At 44.4% G+C, this 24,058-nt stretch overlaps 1 protein-coding gene across 2 annotated transcripts in view; it reads right to left on the bottom strand.

Moving 5' to 3' along the window:
* adam12a (ADAM metallopeptidase domain 12a) overlaps nt 1–20,930 on the bottom strand; it is an 84,080-nt gene extending 63,150 nt beyond the window's left edge. The window contains exons 1-3 of one of the 2 annotated variants that reach the window (XM_084342087.1): nt 20,484–20,930; nt 9,211–9,332; nt 5,751–5,824 (exon numbers count right to left, since the gene is read on the bottom strand). In XM_084342087.1, coding sequence (XP_084198213.1) covers nt 5,751–5,824; nt 9,211–9,332; nt 20,484–20,592 — 305 coding nt within the window. In that variant the 5' untranslated portion in view covers nt 20,593–20,930. The remainder of the gene's footprint in view (nt 1–5,750; nt 5,825–9,210; nt 9,333–20,483) is intronic. The other variant, XM_084342088.1, reaches the window with a different exon arrangement.
* Between the last annotated feature and the right edge of the window lie 3,128 nt (nt 20,931–24,058).

Below are 24,058 nucleotides of genomic sequence, written 5' to 3'. Positions count from 1 at the left end.
GAGCATCAGAATGGGGAAGAAAGGTGATTTAAGTGACTTTGAACGTGGCATGGTTGTTGGTGCCAGACGGGCTGGTCTGAGTATTTCAGAAACTGCTGATCTACTGGGATTTTCACGCACAACCATCTCTAGGGTTTACAGAGAATGGTCCGAAAAAGAGAAAATATCCAGTGAGCGGCAGTTCTGTGGGCGCAAATGCCTTGTTGATGCCAGAGGTCAGAGGAGAATGGCCAGACTGGTTCGAGCTGATAGAAAGGCAACAGTAACTCAAATAACCACTCGTTACAACCGAGGTATGCAGAAGAGCATCTCTGAACGCACAACACGTCGAACCTTGAGGCGGATGGGCTACAGCAGCAGAAGACCACACCGGGTGCCACTCCTGTCAGCTAAGAACAGGAAACTGAGGCTACAATTCGCACAGGCTCACCAAAATTGGACAATAGAAGATTGGAAAAACGTTGCCTGGTCTGATGAGTCTCGATTTCTGCTGCGACATTCGGATGGAAGGGTCAGAATTTGGCGTCAACAACATGAGAGCATGGATCCATCCTGCCTTGTATCAACGGTTCAGGCTGGTGGTGGTGGTGTAATGGTGTGGGGGATATTTTCTTGGCACACTTTGGGCCCATTAGTACCAATTGAGCATCGTGTCAACGCCACAGCCTACCTGAGTATTGTTGCTGACCATGTCCATCCCTTTATGACCACAGTGTACCCATCTTCTGATGGCTACTTCCAGCAGGATAACGCGCCATGTCATAAAGCGCGAATCATCTCAGACTGGTTTGATGAACATGACAATGAGTTCACTGTACTCAAATGGCCTCCACAGTCACCAGATCTCAATCCAATAGAGCACCTTTGGGATGTGGTGGAACGGGAGATTCGCATCATGGATGTGCAGCCGACAAATCTGCAGCAACTGCGTGATGCTATCATGTCAATATGGACCAAACTCTCTGAGGAATGTTTCCAGTACCTTGTTGAATCTATGCCACGAAGGATTAAAGCAGTTCTGAAGGCAAAAGGGGGTCCAACCCGGTACTAGCAAGGTGTACCTAATAAAGTGGCCGGTGAGTGTATATAGGACTCTTCTACCTGAGTAGGACAAATGGCTTTACAAAGTTTCTCATTCACCCACGCACACGCCCACACCGGCCTGCTCAATGGCGGAAATTGGGTCAGAGACTTGCTCTGAAATGTAGTAAAGGAATGAAGCGTGAAGCAAAGGCAATGTGAAGCTCTTATTTAGACTGTCATCTACAAACTTAATTGATCAGGAGCCAGACTCAGTGCAGCAGATAACAGTGATTGGCTTATCTTCCAGGTGGGCGATCCAACTTTATTAGATCACTATTGATCTTGAAGGCATCCACAATGTACTTTTACTATATCTACTAGGCCAACTATAGCGATTGAAGTATTTAACGCCGTCTTATTTCTGTTTCTAAACTTCACGTAACCTCATTGAATAGTGAATCCGTGGACCAGACTTGGGCCAGTTCTGGTTTACTCGGTTCACTCTTGGCCGACATGTGGCTATGCTACGGCCTGCTTGTGGCTCAGATCTGGCAAACAGGAGCGGATCGCCAGAGTGCCATCATTCCACACGGTATGTGGGCCGGGTGAAGGTGTCTGGTGTAGGGCCAGATCTGGGCCGCGACAATTCTGCTATCTGGGACTGATTGGAGTAATTACTTCACGTTGCTCCTCCTTGGGTGGTGTATTGTAAACGCTGCAAAGTTAGTTGGATGGATCAGAAGCTTGCCCCAACAAAAGAACTATCTTTCATGCAACATTGTGTTTCAGTGGTGCAACTCGGAGACATTCATGTGCTATTTCAAGTCTGGCTATAGTCTAAGATTGCAGTTTAGTTTGTGGATCATGATCGAGATTAAATACATTGTGATTAGTATTATTATTGATTTTTGAAAGGCATAACTCCAGGAGAGCATGAGCAGAACTGCAATGGGGTTAGTTTGAGGTTTGATATTCACCTGCTTGATGCTAAATCAAAGTTTAATTTTCACCTCCTGGACTTGCATTTTATATCTCAGCTCATCAATGCCCTGGGTGAAACCTGAATTTTGCTATGCCTGGAGTTGTTTTAATAACCACCTGTGGTTCAATGCCCCCTTTTAATATTATTATGACAGCATTTACAGCTGACTTCATTTGAATCACATCTTTAATCCTTGACAACTCCTCCAAAGAATTTGAAGAATTATGTGTCTGACATTGAACATTGGACTAAAACTATTCATCAAGAAGTGCTGTTATATCAACATGCATTGCAGGACTTCATTCACTGGTGGTTTTCTTGCATATTGGTCTCTCCAACTAACCAGAGAGAACTGGAGTAGCTATTGATCAAAATTATGTGGCTAAAAAGCTTTTTTCCTTTAGGTACAAACACCTAGTTGATGATAATGATATGACCTTCATCTTTGAGTGCTCGCGAGTCTGTAGATGCCTTTCATTACGCACGCAAAAAATCCTTTAATGTTTGCAATCCAATAAAAACATGATTGTATGACAGGTCAGAATATTCGTATTTTCTATTTTTTGAATTTGAAGCTACAGCGCTGCACAGGCTCATAATAGGGCAGCATTTCCACAAGGAGACGGCCTTGATCTTTCAACGCAGCCATCTTTTGAACCATGATATGGAGCGCCAGTTCGAACGGTTGACACGTTGCTCCAGGCAGCGTGCGCCCTTTCCATCCAGACAACAGGCTGCTTTCAGACTGCGTCCGGGGAGGTTTCAGGAATATCCGACACCTCTGTCTCCTGCTTGCGCAGTCCTTAATGCCAGAGATCAGACACACGAGAAAGAATGCTCCGTACTGACTCACAAACTTTGTGCTTTCAAGAATAGTTTCGATCGCGTTGCAGGCTTTAAATGTCATCAGTGACCCTGACACTACACATCTCACCATCAGAGTAAGAAACATTGATTTATTACAAGTCACTGGTTTATGACCGTTTTGTCCCTCTTAGATGTACTGATTATGGTAATTGCTGCTCAGAGCTCAGTATTTAAAGGGCAACTCCACCGATTTTACATATTAAAGTGTGTTTACAGGTCGTGGGGAGCTCTACTGTACATGTGAAACAATAGTATACAGCCTTTTGTGGCTCCAGAGGAAGCTGCATGTAATCTGATGAATTGCCTCCAGTGATGTCACTCAGTGGCTTAAATTGCATTGTGGGTAATGCAGGCGCAATGTTTTGAAAAGCAGTCCGCTGGTCTAGAACTGCACTCCTATAGCTATAACACTGTTGGACTCATTATGGACAGTTTAAAAACAAATGATTAAGCAGAACCAGATATATTTACTTTTTTTATTTCACACATTCTTCTTCCTTTTCAAAAATTGCCTCCTACAATAACCACAATGCAACGTCACAGCAGACCACCATTGTTTTAAGAGAAAGATCTTCATGATCTTTATGTCTGAACAAACTAAATAAACAAATTCTCTTTGTTTTCATGACTGAATAAACTGAATAAACAAACTGACCTTAAAGGACAACACAATTTCATACTGTTTTACTTTGTTTGTGGCGGACCCTGCCACCTATCTAGCTTCAAACAGTGTTCTGGGGACCTTATTTTCCTCTGAGAACAGCTTGTTTATGCAGTTATGGAGAAAATAAATATTTCTGAGTTTGTATTATCGCCTCATTAATATTGTAAACATTAAAATTATGAGTTTGACTTTATTCTCCAAAACTACATAGTGCTCCTTTAATGTGTTAAAATCAGTGGAATTACCCTTTCGCTTTTATACATCTAAATGGGTATGAAACATTAGAGTGTTGCTCTGCTAGTTAATTGGCTCTTTATATTGTTTTTTCTGTTTATTGTGCAGCCATTTCATACATTAGTTAAAAACTGTGCTGTAAATCGCCTTCCTCCGCAACCTTTACTCCTCCCTATTAGACTCCAGGGGTGATGTGGGTTCACACAATACAACAGAAATGATTGCATTCAGCTGTGCGGCACATCTCCCTCATGTTTTGTTGCCGGCTATATTTATTAACAAAGACCTGAGAAAACAGAAATAAATCCGGGGGTTTAATTCAAATCATTTCATTCTGGACCACGTTCACTCCTCCTTCACTGATGCCGGCTGTGTTTGAACAACTGGATTTCATCAGCGGCACGCAGCCAGTCTGCCAGCAACCCTCAGACGAGAACCCTCACTTAATATCAGCACAGCAGGTTCAGTTCTGGCTCCGGTGCACTGATCCGCAGAGCAAACTCACTCGACAGCACACATCCTCTTCAAATCTTCGTCCCATTTGTGAAGCATCTTGTCAAACATGCGCGGCTCGAAGTAGCTTCTATTTTGATGTTTGGAAGTAGCATTTTGACTGAAGGCTGGAGTGTGTGAGAAAAAGCACAGGTGATGAAAATTCGACCTTGTTCTCCGGACTTGCCGCAAGTAAAAATCTGACGGACCGAAATGTGGAATACATGGAGGTTTGTTTGAGTAAAGTCTTTCCATCGTGCTCAAGCTTATTAGAAAGATCAAGATTGCACCTCTCTCTGTTTGTTCCTCTTGGCCCGGGGTTTGAGCTCAACTGTGGATTTTACATTTAATGCTATGGGACATCGTTGACAGCCATGCTGGACGAGGATCATGCGGGAAATGCATGGGAATTCGGGTTATTTTTCCACTGCAGACGATCGCAGGGGGAAAAGTTAAGTTCCCGTTTCGAAATGAAATGTTTTTACTGTGGGAGAGCGTAATTCCTCTGCTATAAATGGGCCTGGTGAAAATTTGACAATCTGCAAGTCAGCTTTGCAAAATCCCCACCTGTGCAAAGCTGGAATGTTATTCAACAGAAAGAGACTGAGTGCGATTTCCCATCAAAATATTTTCAAAGTAGGTAAGCCATAAAATTGCGGTCGCTGGTGTTGAAAGCTTTGTCCCACAGTCTGCAGGTGGAATTAACATATATTAAATCTGGGAAACAAGTGAGATTCATGGCTGACTCTGACATAAAAACCCATCCGCTCTTTCTCCCTCCCTGTGTTTCCCTCTCTCCTTCTCTCTCTATCACACAGACAGCTCTGCTTGTTCCTGGTTGCTCATGTGTGGCAGCGGAGCTGGATGGAGAACATATTGCTCCATCAATCACGTCCCATTCTTCTCGGGCGACGCACGCGACTCGGAGGGCTGTCTGAGACCGAGGCCACGTTCAGTCAGAAAAAATGCGAAGATGACAAATAATTCTTCAGAAACGCATCCAGAGCTACATCAAACTGTACATATCCCTATATCCTAATATCTGTCAAATGATGTTCCCCTTCCTTTGCCAGGCCCTTGGGTGACACTGTTGACAGTATCTTAATCTACAGAGCGAGGAGTGTGTGACAAAGCTCCCTTCTCCCCTGTGTTATTCCAATAGATCAAATGAAAAGATACAGGAAGAAGAAGGAGGAAGATGTCGGTTTTCATCAATGTCTGAGTGATGTATTGAAGAATTCCTGTCTTTCAAGTCTTTGTGTCAGCGCACCAGAAGACCAAAGCTTGGAGAACACTGCGATGCCCACACTGGCAGTGCAAAAAAGAGAAAAGGCTTCCTCCTTCCCCTACCCTAGCTGTTATGTGTGACACACAACTTGGCTGCAGCCCCAGCTGTAGCCCCTGGGCAGTGCATATGTCATCCATTTGTACTCCAGAAAGCACTCAGTTCCGAGCTAAGGCTGGAGTATGAATGGAGGGAACACTTACTCGTTTTTCTCCAGAGCCAAGAGCAGCTGTTCACCTTCCGCTTCAATCAGGAGCTTCAGTGATGCAGGGTGACTCTGATGAGACAACAGACAGGAGAGGGGATGAGAAAGATTGGTTCTGGCCGGGAGCATTTTGATTGAGAAAAGATTGATCTGGTTGCTGTTGAAGTGTTTCAGAATAGGTTAGCATGGTTTAAAGGAGCAGTTCACCCAAAAATTACAACTCAATCATTATCTAATCGCCCTCATGGAGGATGGAAAGTCGGGTGAAGTTTTGTGGTCCATAAAACATTTCTGGAGCTTCACTGAAAAAAAAGTGTTTGCAGCATTCTCCTGAACAACTAAAGTAGATGGGGACTTGTTTTAAATATCACACAACAACCAAAAAGAGACAAAAATAATGGCTCCATACGGTTCAACCCATGTAATCCAGGTCTCTGGAAGCCCAGAGGTCCAAAATGTACATGAAAATAGTTTATTTACACCCTCAACTCCATATCAGTGCATGCTGACGCTTTTAGCTTAGCAGCTACAGTGATGATATTGGATTTAAAAAGGGTGCCATTAACGTCTTCAAATCAGTTTCGGATCTCTGGGATCTTCTGGGGATCTGTATGCGGCCATTATGTTAGCTCGCTAGCGATAGCAACGTTAGCGTTACCTAGTGTTAGCAACATTAATGTGAGCTAGCTCGCGTTAGCAACAATTACGTTTAGTTGCTAGTGTTTGCAACATTAGCTAATGCAACGAACTGGAACCACTGGAGGGGGCAGATGATTCGAACATCAGCGGTGTTGTGACGTGCATGCAAAGGTCACATTTAGTGGCTGAATGTTCCTCAATAACACCTCAACAAGTCCCCATCTGCTTCAGTTGTTTAGGAGAATGCCGTTTTGCTGTGAAGCTGCAGAAATGTTTCTTTCGCCTTCAACCTGACTTTCCATCCACATGGGGATGAATTTATCCTTTAAATTCAAGGAAATAATTCAATTTGTGCCGTGAGTCGCTATAAAACAATAATAAGCAAACAGTGATGCGTTACAATCCTGGTAAAACTGTGATTGAGCCACTCAGGGCTGTCGGTGAACATGCGAAGACGGCTGTTTTTCAATTGATGAGAGCGGCAAATCCTTATGAAGCGACTTTGTATCTCAGAAAAAGAGCTGAGAGGATTAGCTTTATGTTTCTATTCCATTTGACATTAATCCTGCAGGAAAACCACGAGTCTTTGCACCCCTGAGTTACAACACTGAGCGGGACCATGTGTCTCTGTTAGAGTCAGATGAAGTGGCACCGGGTCGTACATCACTCCTGTCAGTCGCGCTGTGCGACGAGCGCTGCTGTGTGCGCGCACGAGCCCCCACACACATGCAGGGCACACTCCAGTCTCCACATGTCAGCACGTAACCTCCCTCCTCTCACAGAAACGGGGAAAAAAATCCTCCACATTCTCTATATCGCCGGGCAACCGCACATACACACAAACATATCACACGCGTAGTTCAATCTGGGTCAACTGTGGAAAGCAGCACCGCTCTGGGTTAAGTCATCCATCACCCCCTGTGGAGGGGAATGTCTAGTGGATCATAAGAGGATATGGAAGCAGAACACTTAAGGTTTTAGGCAGTATCATTGCACAAGTCATGTGGGACTACACTTCCTGCTATTTTCTGTTCAGACAGCTTTCTATACGCATGCTTGGACCTCCCTCACGCCACGTTATGTTTATGACAACTTCAGGGAAAATTATGAACGTGCACTGCATGTTTAGGCTCGTTATTTATCAAGCCATACATTCAATAATAGCACTTATTTTCACCTTCTTTGTGAGTATTCTATGATCTGAGGTTTTGTTTTGTTTTTCTGGGTAATAACATCCCAGAGAAACCTTGTGGCACCCTGTCTGTTTGGCTAAGAAAGAACAAATTAATTCACAAATGAATTGACTCAACCTGCAAACACAAGCTGTGTTTTTTAAGTCTGCCTGGCAGCCATGTATTTTGTTTTTGTAAAGTCTGGGATTATAACACCGAGCCGCGCCAAGGATCCCAGATTTCAAACATTTCATTAATGTTCCACTGGGACCTGTGGTGTTTTCTTTCTAAGATGCAGATATTGTGCAGCTGTCGATTTCGCTTGAAAAGCGCCGAACCCGAACACAAAGAGGTTATCTATGTGCTGTCTCTGCCTGACTGTACATGGTCATGCATCCTTTAACTTAGCTGAGTCTCGGTCCTGACACGTGAGCAGGGTTCATTTTATTAAGACTGAGACGCACCGTGCAGATTTTTTATTTAAATTTGCAATAAATCTGAACAACAATTACCAGACTATTCATTCATTCATGAAAGCAAAATGTGGACTGGATATAGTTCAGTTCCAAAATGCATTTTTCATTGATTCATTGATATTTAATCTGGGTTTGAATGTTTGCACAACAGTTTTAAGAGTAAAAGATGATTACAGAAGACTTAAAGGTTGAGTTCACCCTAAAATTTTGCTTTAAAATAAGATGTAAATAATGTCTTTTCAAATCAGTTTGATATCTTGGCGCTTCAGGAGACTTTAGGAGAGCTGTGTGGAGCCATTTTATGTTTGTTTTTTTTTAGTTAAGACTGAATTTGCCTTTTTGGGTGAACGTACCCTTTAAAGGCACATCCAGACCAACTTTATACCTCATTTATACTCATTCAACTGAAAGAGACCAGTCCAGCGATATTGGGGCTCCGTCCAGCAAAAATTTTGAACTTGGCTAAACTTGTGCTGCAACGCAACTTGACTTCATCCAGCAAAGCAGTGACATGTTGGCCAATCACATAAATGCTTCTGTACATTCCTGGTGGATTACTTTGTGACTTTGTCAGGGTTACAAAATCACATCACTCCCTAACTCTGTGGAGTGTTTCAAGCCTTGAAACTTGTGGATCCGTAAATCAAACTGGACTCCCTTTCATTGTCTCGCCAGTTCAGAGGTCCGCCTGAAGAAATTAGTCTGTACACAGAACTGCTTTTGGTCTGAAGCCCCGCTCACAGTTTTCCCATTAGTGGGGGTAAAAATGTCCATTTATTCCTGATGTGAGACGTAAATGGTTTATCCCCTTGAGAGCGTGAACGTGTGCGACAAACTGAGTGGCAATCTGCCTGCTGGGTTTTGAAATACAGTGTCATGGGTGCAAAGTTTTGGTCTGACGGTGGCGCAACAGGAAAGCCCTGTAAGTAGCTTTCATCCCCTTACATGCAGAGGAATCGCCTGTCTAGATTTTGAATCTGATGGCGCTACAGCGATTATGAAGAGCTAACCAAAATCATAAAGCAGTCATCTGCAGGGGATCATGAATTTCAAGACCAAGACTCAATAATATCAAGATATCGGGACCAGTTTTGAATAAACAAACAGATGTTCAAAACAACAAGCAGAGCAAAAATGTGTGAAAGAAATTGTTTCAGCTACTATTCTCCACCTGGGATCTGAGTTGGCCGATCGGTTTCCAGTCTTGTCCAACACGCTGAAGAGGTACTGTGGTCCCATAGTGTTTCTGCTTCGCCGTGGGTCTGTGTTGAACAGTCGAGCTCAGAAGATCCCCTGTGAAAGAAAAATATAAATAGCATGTGAGGACGCGCGAGAAAACTTCAAAGTGTTCCGCCTTTGCGTCTGCCGAACCAGACCGTGTCCATCTTGTCAAACAATGGGAGCATTTTCTACAAACAATACTGATAATGAATTCCTCCCCGCTATTAAAGGCCTGAGCCTGGTGTTGAGCCTGACGGTACAGCTGCCTTGTAAAAGTGTCACTTCAACAAAATCACAGCGTTTGTCTTTGATGGCTTTTTTTTTCTGTGTCACAGCACACAAATAATGCTCTCTGAATGCTTTTGTTTGTCATAACTAACAATTATCTCCGCTGACAATACATCCATGCCCTTCCTGAACACGTGTTCACCTCCTTTTTTATAGACTGTCAGAAGAGCGGACGACGTCTCCTCGCCCTATAAAGACGTGAACACAACAGCGTTAATCAACACTCTCGCACATCAAGCGACGAGAGCCGCTGGCCCGTGGCGGAACTGTAACCACCCCCTCTGCCACTCAAGCTGCCTGAATCTCAGCGGTTCTTCGGGAACGGGAGAGTTTTGAGCAAAGAGGAGCCGCTGCTGCTGCTGCTGCTGCTGCTGCTGCTGCTGTGATAGCTCCTAGCACAGGGCTAGTGTCCAGGATGCAGTGCAGGGATTAGAAGTAGCTTTGGGGCATTGTTCCCAGCATGCTTTTATCTCCTCTCTCTGTGTTCTGACAGCTGCGTTAACTGAGCCTCCGAATGGCTACGCTTCTTGGAGCTCTGCTGTGTCGCCAGTTTAAGAATATATCCGTCCCCAAATCCAATACCGACGTCCCCGAGCGTGGTGGCAGAAATACAGCCACTACGCCGGGGGAAAACCTGCCACTTATAGCTGAGAAAGAAGCTGCAATCGCTCCGAAGAGTACATCACAAGCACACAGAGAGTCAGAACGCAACAGCGAGCCGCTGGAGGAGCTTGCTAACAGGGCTCCTGCAGTAATCAGCTCCCCGCAGCGGGGAAGCTGTCTCGGAGCTTGGGTCTCGTACTAAAACAGCGGGGGTTGTTAGAACCATTTGTTTCAGCGCAAACATCCTAAATCAAATGTTTGCTTGTTTTTGGTTGTCTTCCACTGGCGCTCCATTGAGCGTTTCCACACAGCAGGGGAACAGATTTAGCTGGGGGATGATGTCAGCGGACTTGTGAGAAAGTTGTGCGTGTGGCCTGGGAATAATTTATGTATGTTTTGAAACTTTACTTCTTAATTTCGAGTCGCATTTCAAACACTTATAAACACAAAACACACTCGGGGGAAACACTCATCACGGGTCATTATTGCCAGCAGATGCGAGGGTCTTCCACATCCTCTTCTGACTCTCTGCGCATGACTCACCCGGCTAAATTGCTGAGTCTGCTTATTATCCGGCATTAATAACACAGGTCAGGCAGAGTGCTCCCCAGCTGAGCTTTGTTCTGGTTCTCCTCTGAGGAAACCGACCACTCTGGTGTTCATCACAGAGCCGCTCCGGCTGATAGCGGAGAGCCAGAGGTGACCAGCTCAGCAGTCCTCGTCCAGCCTCTCAGCCTGATGATGAGAAGCAGGCTCGGGCAAGGACGGGACGGCATCACGCACACAAGAGCGAGAGAAGCATCCCGCCCTCATTAGTCCTTAGGAAAACCACACCGTCTGTCTGGGGGAGGTGGGCATGCTGAGTAAGGGAACGCATGGCAACCTTGGTGAGAGCACGGATGGATAAACACAACAGATGAGGGGGGGGGGAGAGAAGTTTTGACAGAGAGAGGTCAAGTCCACATTGTGGTTATGAAGTTAACACACACACACACACACACACACACACACAGATGGAGCGGCCGTCGCCTTTTCTGCGGCATGCTCCACATCAACTTTGAAGACAGGGTTCACAACCATACAGCGTTTTTGGTTCCCTGACTTCAAAGCCCGTCAGTGAATAGCCATTCTGTTAATGTGGTCCGCTATGAGGTTTAATTCCCGCCTATAAATGGCATTATATTAGTGGAAATAGTCTGGAGGGTCATTTTTCTTTCCACATGCTTGGGAGACGACGTTTGGTAAAAGTTGGAGCGCGGCGGGGCCGTGGTGCGCCGGGTGTGTAAGTGGCTTTTGTTACCTCGAATGTTATAGGAGCCACCAGAAGCAGTAAGGGAGCGGTAAAAGTGGCACCAGAACCCAAAGCCTTATTTATACGTTCAATAAAGGAGAGTGTAAACAGGGGTCTTAATAAAGCAGAGTTCTGGCCGCGATCTGCTCCCTTTATGCTCCGGCGTACACAAGGAGAGTTTGTGCCGTTTATATTACCTCAATAAAGTCAATGCTGGGCTGGAGGATTGTATGTCTGTGCGCGTGGAAATGTGACTGTGGGTGTTTGTTCGCGTGTGGGGGACTGAAATGTGATACAGGCCTCTGGCTGAATAAAGTCATAAACTTGGCTCTCCCTCGCAGTGTTGTTGAGAAAGAATAACAAAGCCTATTATGTGCTCTGTATGTTGTTTTGTTGTTTTACACGCTGTAATACATGACCGGCTGGTGAGACCTTAATGGTAGGTGGAGCATATTCACACCAAACATGGATTAAAGGTCCAGTGCGTACGTTTTAGGGGGATTCAACCTACGCACTGGACCTGCTGCACCACCAGGCTGAGAAACAGCTTCTACTCAAAGGCTGTGAGGCTCCTGAACTCATCCTCCTCACTCCACTATGAGAAAAATATGTTTTCCTTGTGTTACATACAGGGACTACGACTCGCATTTCATTGTACAACCCTGTGTTGCAGAACTACAAACGAATCAGCCTTGAACATATCATTTTGTATGCGCGACATCGCCGCACAACACACAGCATCTCGCGACCCCTTGAGAGCTTCTGACCCCCAGGTTGGTCTTTTGTAGCACACACTCATGTGAGTCAACAGATGTCTGAGTTGGGGGGAAAAATAACGATTTTTAGACATTCAGAAGATAAAACAGATGTTTTAACAGCACTAAGACGACTTTATCTCATCAACTTTTCCACTTTTTTATGACTCACATGACAACCATCTTTTTTGCTTCACATCAAGTTCATGATTCATTTTTCTTGTTCATTTCTTTTCTGTGTTTATTTAAGATTCTCTGACTCTGTCTCTCCTTGTGTAGTGTTTCAAAGGCTACTGTCGCTTTTGTTTTATTATTTGCTTTGCTTTGCTTTTTATGGCCCTATTTTCAACTTTTTTACTCTCATGAAGCACTTTGTCACTTTGCTACACAAACTAAACTTTACTAGCTTGCACCAAATTTTCGCCTGTTTCCACGTCAATAACTCGCCATGGGCAGGAGAGAGCTAAATCAGTCCTTACTGGGGCAGTTTCCTACTTCCTGTATTTCACCGTGAATCATTCCCTGGTTGTATCAGCGCTACCAGCTTAATGCATTCTCCACAGCCTATATGAGCTGCTGGTCCCGGGACACAGACGACCTTCCCCTCAGTTCTTCGCAGATCTCAAGACGTCCTTTCTTTCTGCCCTTTCACAACGCCCTTCCCTTTTCCCCCGACCACAAACCAACAACTGTTGGGCTTTATTAAACCCCAGAGCCTGCTTTCTCGCAACCAACTGCAAATCACTCCCCGACAGCCAACCATGAAATAATGTATTCATAACAATCTTTGCTTTTCCGACACAAATGGCATGCTGTTCTTTTCATCTGCACATTTGATGAGGCCGTGCCCCCCCCCCCCCGCGCACACACACACGTGCACGGGTCCTCGCTGAGATGGGGCTCAGGCTGCACGTACGCGCACACATCAATAAAGAGCTCCCCTAATTACAGTCACCCTTTGCCAGCTCAGGAAAAGCGCACAAGGACACTCTCCAAAGTCACTTTGACGGCGTTCTCCCTCCGATCTTGAAAATATGTCAGATCGAAAAATGAGAAACATCGCCTGTGGCGGCTTGAATCAGACTCTTTGACGAACACAATCCCTTGAACGGTACAAAAACAAGTGCGAAGCAGACACACTCGAGATGATTCCGGCGTTGTTTGACACGGCTGGACAATGTTTGGTTACACAAACCTCGAGAAGGAGCTGGGCCTGAAATAAGAGCATGTGGGATTCATTAGAGCAGAGCGATGAGTTTAATTTGGCCTGTTTGAAGCAGGAAGATGACACAACAAAGGTAAGAAAAGGCATAAAAAAAACAAAACATGAGGCTCTTTCCCCGGTTCCATATGGAAATGTGTTCTTGATAAAACAAATCTAATAAAATGAGCACTTTTTCTGCATTAAGATCATGTAGCCACAGCCATTCTTATCCGGGTTTAGTGGATGTCTTTAATCAGAGCACCGACTAGACCGGGGACACGATCCAGCAAAGTTTCTGGGCCAAAAGTTTGTTCTGACATCAGCCCACGGGGGAAAACTTGGGTAATGTTTATGGCTATTGTTCATTTAATAACGGGTGATTGACAGGCATATCACGAATTCAATTTACCCCCAATCAGAGTGGGCAAATTATGCTAATTCAAACAGAATGGTGATTGGGAATAGGATGATGAATGATACAGGGGAAGACCCATCAAGAAGACTTTTTCATAAATGACCTTGGAGACAAAAGCAATGAACTGTGCTGCCTTCCCTTATCACTTTCCCTCCTTCATCATCTTCTCCAGGCCTGTGATTAATCATTATTCTCATGATTGACTGTGTTATCGATTCTGTTTTGGATTAATTAGAAGAATCTTATTCTATGTAATGTCAGGAATTAGTGAAAAATGCCCATCTCGAGCTCCAACAACCCAAGAAGTTATGATCAGCCAACAGTCCAAGAAGCCAAACATATTCATTTTAATTTATTAGTGCAGAAACAATCAGTCAAGTCATTTGTTGGTGGATTCATGGAGGATTCAGCAAATATTTTAGTCATTTGTTAAGGAAAAATGGCATAAATCCACTGCTAAAATAAGAGTACTTGCTGCTTTTAAATGCACAGCATGTCGTTTCTCCTGCTACAGATCTGTCAGTCAAAACCGTGAATACAAAAGAGTTGTTTGATGATGTCAGGAAGTTGTGTGGGATGACGGGAGTTGTCTTCACTGTCTGATACAACTCTCAGCTTCACATATAGGAGGTAATGAATGAAAGCTTTGTGTGATGTTTAGTCACGTTCGCTGACTTCCTTCCTCGCTCTTGACGTATTATCTGGCGTTGATCTGGAAGTTATAGCGGCAAGCGCCCAAAGGAAACCGCAGCGTTATCTTGAATAAAATGAGCAGAGATATATGTCGTTCTGGGAGTCTTACAGCGGTGCTTTGTGCTAAAGCTAACATCAGCATTCTAACTCTATTCCTAGCCTGCATGATACCTTGCACGAATCATGGGCGTGACTTCCAGCGCTCATGCCACCTAACCGGAACCATCGTTCTTCCATGTTCTTCTTCGGTGCATCGGTTATGATGATACACTGTTACTTAACGCTAAAAAAGTGTCACCCTTAATCGTTTCCCCCAGTAACCACCCGAGGAAACTGTTGGATATCTTTAGTATGTCCCTGGGAAGCAACTTCAGGACGTCACCTTGGTCTCTGGGAACTTGTGATGAGCATACATCTAATTTTAGAGAAAATACACTGATTAATTATGACTTGTAGGACGAAATGATATAAAAACAGATGAAAGCAGCGTATTTGTGGAGCAGGACCTCACTCCGCGTCAGTCGTTCAGTGCAGGGTTCGCGGGGATTACGGAGCAAAGGTGAAAAGTGCCTGGTAATCTTGGCTCGACTCCACAGTAAACATCTGACCCACATGGGGGACATTATGTCGACACACTGAGGGGTCACACTAGGAAGCACAGGAACCTGTAGGTGACATAATGGTAACAGGAATCCGCACCAACTGGAAAGAGGGTCTCCTTAAATCAAATCTAATAAGGTAGCAGTGTGTCAAAAGCCGCTGCAGTGAGAGTTGTTAATGGTTGGATTTATGGGGGGACGATTATTTTAGAGCATTTTTTAGGGTCATTATCAAGCTGTTTAACACTGGGCTCCCTCTACTGGTAAATGCCTCCTTTGTCTCCTGTCTCTGTCTCTCTACCCCTACCTTGTACCCTGAACTCATTTACTGTCACACCAGCCTGATGTCAGCACATAATTACACGATGGGAAATAGATGGTCCTGCAGCAAAAATTCCCGTCGGCTCAGCAGGAGGTTAATGCCGTCCGAGAAAGCTGTAGCGTCACGCCCCCAGCGCGGTGACACCGTTACGCCTCCCCTGCTGCGAGGGCTGCGCTCGCTTGCCTGGCGCGGCGCCTGTGTGCCTTAGCAACAAAGGTCAGAGCCAGCGGGCTTCAGGAGCAGAGCTGTGTGAAAGCTTGTTAAAACGGTCCCTATGATGGATTTCATTTACAGCGTCCTGGAACTCCTCGCTGTCATGGGAAGCACATGTCTGGCGTAAATTCAAACACAAAAAAACAAAGAAAAATAACAAAACCGCAAGCCACAGCAGAAACACTGTGAGAGAAAAGAGGAAGGAGGAGGGCTGGATCCTCAAGTGATGAACGGAACGCTTCGGCAGCCATCTCATTACCTCGGATGAGACAGCGTCTTTTAAAAGGCGCACAGGTCGAGGATTATAACAAAGACAGACATCAGTGGATGAGAAAGTGAAATAGCCTTAACATAATTACTTGATGAATCGATAAGTTGATTTACCGGAAAATTACGTGACACTAATGTTGATTTCTTTTTTCCTAGTCTGTTCCGTCATTCATCAAGCAAAAATTAAAAACATGATTTTTTTCTGGCTTTGGGAGGCTTCACGGAGAAAAGAAAAGAAATATATGGTCCAGATTTTTTGTTGCTCTCTTCTTGCTGAATTAATGAGTCGCTCCCATGTTTGTTTGTTTTACTTAATGACACCTCTGGGCCTCAGTACAAATGTGAGGATTAGCTGATTATACTTCATAACTTCATTGTAAATCGAATACATCTGTTTTGTGAGACTGCTTCTCGGACAAAAAAGTGCCATCTTCACTGGGTTACGAAAACCTGAAAACAACCAACCCAAACTTTTAACAATCTTACTTTGCTCTAGGTTCTACTTGAAACTTTCGTCTGTAGCCATTTGATGTGCTGCTAGGCCTGCTTCGCTTAAAAATACATCACAGGTCCGCCTGTGGAATATAACTCAGACAGATGCAGACAGCAGAAACTGGCAGCAGGAGAACTTTGTTTGGGCCAATTTGTTAGAAACTCACCCAGGTAGGAGGTGACCTGTCTTGTTCCCGTTAACGCGATTGCCTATTAGGACACATACAGTGGCTTTTGCCTTTCTCGTTGCTGAATAGGAAGGGGGGAAATCCATCCGGATGATGTGTGCCAAGCTGGAAGATAGATTATCTGGAGCTACGGTATAAAAGTTCTGTGATTCAAATCTCAGTGGAAGACTACGACTGCAAGTTCTTATGGAATCTAGTTAAACCGGAGCGTTTTTCCATGTAGCACAGTACGTTAATCTGGAATTGCAATGTATTCCTATTGTCTCCACTGGCGGGATTATATTAAGGTTAAATGCTGATGTCTTGGCATTCATGTGGATGCCGACCAAGCAGACCCCCTTATAGCATCGGCAAGCCCGATGGCAGTGTCCCCCCCAGCAGGATGCAACACCCCGTCACGCTACAAAAACTGCTCACGAATGGGCCGAAGAACATGTCAAAGAGCTGAAAGGCATCAATCTGACCTCCAAACTGTCCATACCCCAATCTGATCGTGTATCTGTGGGATATAGAGCTAACTTTGAGCTAACGAAGGTAGAGCAACTACCTTAATTTGAGCTAACCAAAGTTGAACTTAAATTGAAATTATCTGGCTCAACAGTCAGATATTTGTCTAAGGAGTTGATGGAGACCAAGACAGAACTAAAAGGAGAGTGATGTTGGCCATGATGGACCCTTTGAACAGAAGGCATTTTGACGTGCCATAGCAGGAAAGCAGAGGTGCAACACAGCCGTCAATTTGTGGACATACCCTGCTTTATCGTCTACTTTATTCTAAATGGGGAAATAATGGACCAAACGAACATCATGCTGTGTTGAAGAGGACTTGAAACTAGCGATTGAGACCATAAAATCATTAGGAAACTGTTGACTGTGTTAATAAAATAAGTGAGAAGTAGGGTCATTTTCTCATAAGCTTACATACAATCTGACTTCTTTTTGGCAACTCGTGTCCAGAGTCGCCCCCTGCTGGCCAAAAAATATGTCTCAGCTCAATTAAGTGTCCTTGTAAGCCAGAACAGCTTTATTCGTTTATTATGCTATACCGAAAAGTACTGCAACAGAACACGAGAACAGACCAGAACAGGCTTATAAACTGTGCGTGATATTTTTCTGTAACACTGATGGGGTGTAACATGAACTAACCCAGATAGATCCGACACTGACAACAGATATCTGAGCCAACTGGGCTCTTTGACCAGACCGGAGAGAGGACGCTCCGGGAGATCTGTGCTGAGCTCAACTCTGACCTGTCTGGGTGTGAAAGTCCAATGAGAAAGTCCAGAGCCAGCGTCGGGTTTCAGCTCGTGCGTTAAACTTTTGTCGGGAGGGGAGGGGGGGTCAAATGAGTCCAAAGCAGCTTGGAAGAAATTAATGCAACACATGTAGGGTCAGGCCACATGAGCGCAGTCCAGCTATTTTCCTCCCTCCTATATAAATATCCCCACTGCGGAACAGCAACTGGTTGATCAATCTGTCTTAATGCAAAAGCACACATTGGCCAGGTCGTCTCACCAGCCTCCTGGGTTTCAACTACCCTGAACAACTCATCTGGAAGATCTGAATCCATTCATACTGGAAAGACACTAAATGCCTCTGACTTGAGATGGGCCACATCATTGTGATAATGTCTCTCTGGGGTAGGACACTGTTTGCTATAGGAATGTTTTACTACAGTCCAAAAATACATTGTCAGCTCAACTTTCATTTGTCTGAGCGTGCGGCACGCAAGCTGCGTGCAGCGCTTCAGGCGGAGAGAGTCATGTTGGCTGAAGCAGTGCAGCTGGCTAGTAAATACTGTCTGACACTGAGTGTGTCAACCATCGGAGGAAATCATTCACAAACCATCCCCGGCGAGGACAGGGAGACACACAAGACAGACAGGGAGAGGAAAACTGACAAGATAGCTCAGGCAGCGGTGTCATGAAATATGTATGCCAACATGACGTTGCATGGAGCTCAAATGATCCATCTTTTCTTAGCAGCCTTGAATTCCTGACTGCAAAGACAAAGTGCACAGTCTGCAGACAGACTCATAAAAGCGGGCAGGAATGATTCCCACTCATTAAGCTTTAACGTGAAGTAAGCTGCAACTAATTATTCTAATTAATCGAACAATCATTTTGTCTACAAATAGTCCAAAGAATAGGGAAAGAAACAGTCATAAGTTCTGAAAGTCCATGGCAACCTCTTGAAGTTATCATTTATTATTTGGCATTTGTTCGTTCTTACATGACCTTAATGATTCAGTGGTCCATTCAAGGTCCAGTGAGTAGGATTTAAGAGGATTTAGGAGGATCTATTGTCAGAAATGGAAAATAATATTCATAACTATGTTTTCATTTGTGTAAACACCTGAAACTACAAATCATTGTGTTTCCGTCCCCTAGAATGAGCCTTTTATATATACAGAAGAAGTGTTTCTCATCTCGTCTGAAGTTGTAATTGCATGGTTTGGCCACTATGTCAATTGTAGCTTCTGTTAACTAGTTAGCTCAGCTAGCCGTGCAGTTAGCGGTCGTATTAGACTCGGCCGAAATGGGAGCTCGGAGCTAGGGAGGCGTGTTGATGTTCTTTACTATAGGATCACCACCTCTTGAAGTACAAAGCGACACAGCGGCTAGCTGGTTAGCATGCTAACTTAAATAGATATCTCTGCACAATAGACAGATATCTTTGACATATGGTCAAAACTTTCTTGATTAATTGATTAGCAAAACTGTTACTGATGTTTTCAGCATTCACGCCAAGTCCGACATCGCCCTGATCTCCACAACATTTGATTATTTCTGTCTTTTAAATGTCAACCCATCTCCTGTATCTCAATCACCCCAAATAATACCCAAGCAGGTAAACATCCTGCCAATACAAGATCAGCTTTCAGACTTCACCCCAGCCGTACGCACGAGTGAACTGGCGATGATGGTTTTCGACGAGTCTGAACCCCCGTGGGGACGAACGCATCAAGGCCAAGTTCTGCTGAAGTGTTGATGAATAAATGAACAACTTCCTCACGCTTTTGAATCCCACTTTTACACATTTGCACTTGCTGGTAATTAATTCCCAGGATTCTGCAGCGAGCGTCGTGACTGGCTGCGTGTTTAGATGTAAAAGTCTTCTGTAAGGCTGGCTCCTTCACCCACCGCCGTCTCACATACCGTGTGTAGTGTCCTTGTTGGATCTCACCTTGGGCATGAACACTGGTGACTGGGATGTCATGAGCCGCAGCCCAAAGGGGTTTTGCAATCACAGTGCGGGCAGACACAAACACACTCTGACACCACATCTGAACATTTCCCCAGAGTTATTTTTCAGCTGTTGCTGGGATAAAACAATGAACACAATGCAGTCTACTGATTTCTAAAGAGCCACTTAAAGTTCAGGCCGACAATGTGACTTTAATTTCACGTTTGCCACTGAAATGACCTCTGGAAATCATCCATAATTGAAACAGTGAAGTATGTTTGAAGTGTGCTTGAAAGTGCCAGCCAAATGCCTCCAGTGCTGCCACTGATTACCAAAAAGAGTTTCAGCATCATCAATTATACAGCGTCTCCTCTCCTCTGAGGTACACACTGGATGGACTGCGAGCTGAGATGATCACACGCACAGATATACTGTATGTTGGGGAGGGAGCGAGAGGGAGATGTTGCACTCTGCCCGAACATGTGTTACAGATGTGCAAGTGCGGTGTACTACTAACAAAGGCTTTCATAAAAATATGATGCACCCAGGCATGAATGAAGATTACGCAGCAAGAGCAGGCAAAATGCACAATGACAGGATGATTTCAACATGCGCAAAAGAGCCGTTTCATGCTGATAAAACGAGCTTTTTACCACTTTTACGCACGACAACAGCGAAGCACATCTGGCACCGCCACCTCTTACCTTCAGCAGATGTGGAGAACGCGCTGTCACACACCGACACGGAGACGCATAAAGCCTGAAGAGCTGTCAGGATAACAAACTTCAGCCTCCGCTGGCTCCCGGGATTCATGATGCCCGGCTGAACGCGTGGACGTGGACTGGCCAACTGTTTTCACTGCAGCGCGACCGTCATCATACAACCCCCTGGTCCCTCCAACAGCTGATGTGCAAGAAGAGAGAACAACCAGCCCCCTCTCTCCCGAAAATTAAAAAAAAAAAAAAAAAGTAGTGACTTCCTGAAATATGATCAAGTATATGAGCGGGTGCTTTAGTTAGGAAATCCCGACGACAGCTGATCCAACTCCGTGCGCTCTCCCCATTCGGAGAGGATTAAAGACGCATCGCGCAGAGAAAAGTGAGAAACGGGAGGGAAAATTGAGGAAAACAGTGACAGAGAGGACACAAGCCGCTGTTGTCTCTGTCGCCCACTGGAATGACATCAATTCCAGGACAATTACTGGAGAGAAGTGTTGTCTTATGAGTGGGGACCATGTGCTTCAATGAAACGACTCCGCCGGGTCCTAACGCCGACATTTGGTGCGCGGAGTCTCCCAAGAAGCTGCGTCAAGTTACCGGAAACGAACGGAGCGCGGTTTCCGGTTTTAGCCTCCAAAACAAAAGCTCAAAACAGCCTTTACAATGCACTCATGTAGCTATTTTTGCACAATAATACTCAATAAATTATGTATATAAAGTATAAGTAAACTCTGTTTCTATTTTTTGTTGTTTTTATTGTGTTGGATTTCTATTTATTTGTTTGCTCATTTGACCGGTCGTAGGCTACACAACAAAATGGCACTTGATATGTCCTTCACCCTTTTGCTGGTACTGTGTTTTCACTGTGTGACACAGTTGAAAGTCCATGAAAAAGCACCCGATTCACTGGTTCTGGCTTCTCAAATGTGAGGATTTCTTTGTTCCATGTTACTACAAATTGAACATCTGCGGAAAATGTGTTTCGAACTGTACAAAACAAGTCATTTTATCTCCGGCTCTTACTTGGAAGTGGTGGTCGAAAAATGCTGGCAAGTGGACCTTGAGTCAAGATTGTTTTTGTCAAAAGACAGATATTTTTTTTCTCTGAGAAGTTCAAATCAGTTCAAATCAATTTTTTTTATATAGCCCAAAATCACAATCACATTGCCTCAGTGGGCTTTTACAATCTGTACAGTGAGCCTGGATTTGAGTGAGGAAAAACTCGCCATATTGGAGAAAAAAAAGTTTTAATAGGGGCAAAAAAGATGAAAGTTAAATTTAACCCACATTTATTTGTTCTTAAACATGACAAAGCAGGTGATGCACACAGAGCATGAACTTAGTGTTTTATTTTGAAAGCAAGCCATTTGATTTCCGGCCTCTCTCTTGCTATTTCGTACTCAACTTGACCCAACGGGTTCGTTAGGCGCACAACGCACTGAGGCAGCCCACACTGGGAGTACATTTGAATTATACATTCTGCACAGCCCTCAGTCGCAGATGCTACTATGGATGCATGTTGCTGTTACAGTCAGAGTAAGCTGAAAGAAGCAGTGTGTGAAGGGGGAAAAAAAAAAAAATCAGACTTGCAAATCCAGCTGAATCTGTTGACTCCACGCAAGCAGTGTTTGGTTCCTCACCAAAAAATTGGATGTTCTGTCCTCTGTGCGCACACACCAGAATCAAAATATCAGCAGCAAATATATTCATGAGAATCACAACCAGCTAGTCCAGCCTCACCTTGTCTTCTGATTACTCTACACGTGGGCAGAAGGTACATGAAAAAACTGTGGCTCAACTCATGTGCTCTCTTCAGTGTGTGCACTCTGCACTGCACCACCACTTCAGAGGAGAATACAGGCAGAAAACAGGCAGAGATGTCCACATGCAGGCCGCGCTCCTGAGAGCTTTTCCTCCGCAACAGGAAGAAAATGAAAGAGCAGCATTAAAAGGTACTGTGTGCTTCCAGCATGGAGACTTAAGTTAAAGTCACAGCAGCACATCCAATTGCTGCCTGACACCATTTGAAATATAGGAACCATGGGGTGCAGCCTAGTGTCATGACGCTCAGAAACCTCTCCAAACTCTTCCTTTAGGATCAAATACGAATGGAAATAAAGAAGAATACTGAGGAGTATTTCCTCTGCATGCTGATTATACTGGAACTCAACATTCGGCTGGTGGGGTGTTACAAAGAGCTGATCTTTTGCTCTTTTTTAAGAAGCAGGGGAAGCTTGGAGGAAGATGATAAGGTGCAGAGGGGAGCAGGCAGTAAAACAGGGCTTTCTGTTAGTGTGCTAGGACAGATAGTGCTCAATAATAAATCCCAGCTTCATGGAAGTTATTCCCTCCGACCTCTGTGTTGATGCAGTTTGGGGAAAAAAATCTTCACTCGGGTGGCAGGAGACAATTTTTTATAGTCACATTTGGAGTCAAATTAAACATCCAAGACATCCATAACTCAAATATAAAAACATGAAGTAAAAGGATAAATAATTCAATTATTTTTATGTTACTTTGCTTAGTGAAGACTTTGGAGAGTTGTAAAGTCGTGGTAGTAAATCGCCTTCCATCAAGCTGCAGTTATGGTGAACAGTTGTCTTATTATACTTTCCAGACTAAATAACTCATTTTACTGCTGTTATTAATAATCTTCTTCCATCCAAACGTGCACTGACATGAAAAAAGGTTTACCAAAACAGTTGAAGCAGTCGCCTGTCTTCTCCAAGACATCAGCGCAAATTCAGATGGATGAAACAGCTGGACTATGACAGAGCTCTAACATTCAAGGCTAATGACTAAAATAACAATTAGGGATTGTGAAGCGCATCTGCTCTGTTGTCTGTTATTCCAAAAATAAAATATTCCCACACGTCTCACTTTTGATTTGTGCCCGGCTCCGTCATTGTGCAAGCAAAGCACTCTGACCACATTCACTTTGGATCAAACCACGCAAATCTAAATCTGCAATGGCAGACCCCGGTCCATCATGAGACAAAGACAGAGACAAAAGCTCCTTTCAAATCAGCACTGTCCATTAACAGGGCATTTCCAGTGAGAAGAGGTCACATTCCTCCATTATAGCAGCTAATAGCTGGCACTGAATGATGGCAGAGGCCACTCCTGGCTTCTTTCTCGCTTATTGGTTGTGTAATGAGGACGACGGTTGAAGACTGTCCTGGATGGGACTGTGAAGCATAATGAACGATTCTGTCTTGTACCGCTGCTTCACATCACATGAGATCATGTGAAAGCGGCTGCGTCAGTGCTTTATCGTGCGGGGAGAGGTTACTCTGCATCCCATCAAGTGAAGTATGCTGGAAAAGAAAGGCGACTGCAATCAAGTGAAAAACAAGATACAAACGCATTCATGACTGCTCTTGGATGTTGCACCGAAATGTTGAGACGTGATTTCATACAGTAAAACTATTTGGCCATCTTCATTTGTGACTGCATACCACTGCAAGGACAGCTGGGACAGCTGAACCCCACAGACGAGCATCTGTCTTTCTCCAATGAAAAACCGTTGGCAATCTTTCAAAAGTGCAGAAGATCATTTA

Source organism: Pagrus pagrus, assembly GCF_965226575.1.
Source record: "Pagrus pagrus genome assembly, chromosome: 21".
Lineage (NCBI taxonomy): Eukaryota > Metazoa > Chordata > Actinopteri > Spariformes > Sparidae > Pagrus > Pagrus pagrus.
The sequence above is the reverse complement of the archived record's forward strand: the minus strand, read 5'-3'. Positions and strand labels throughout refer to the sequence as shown.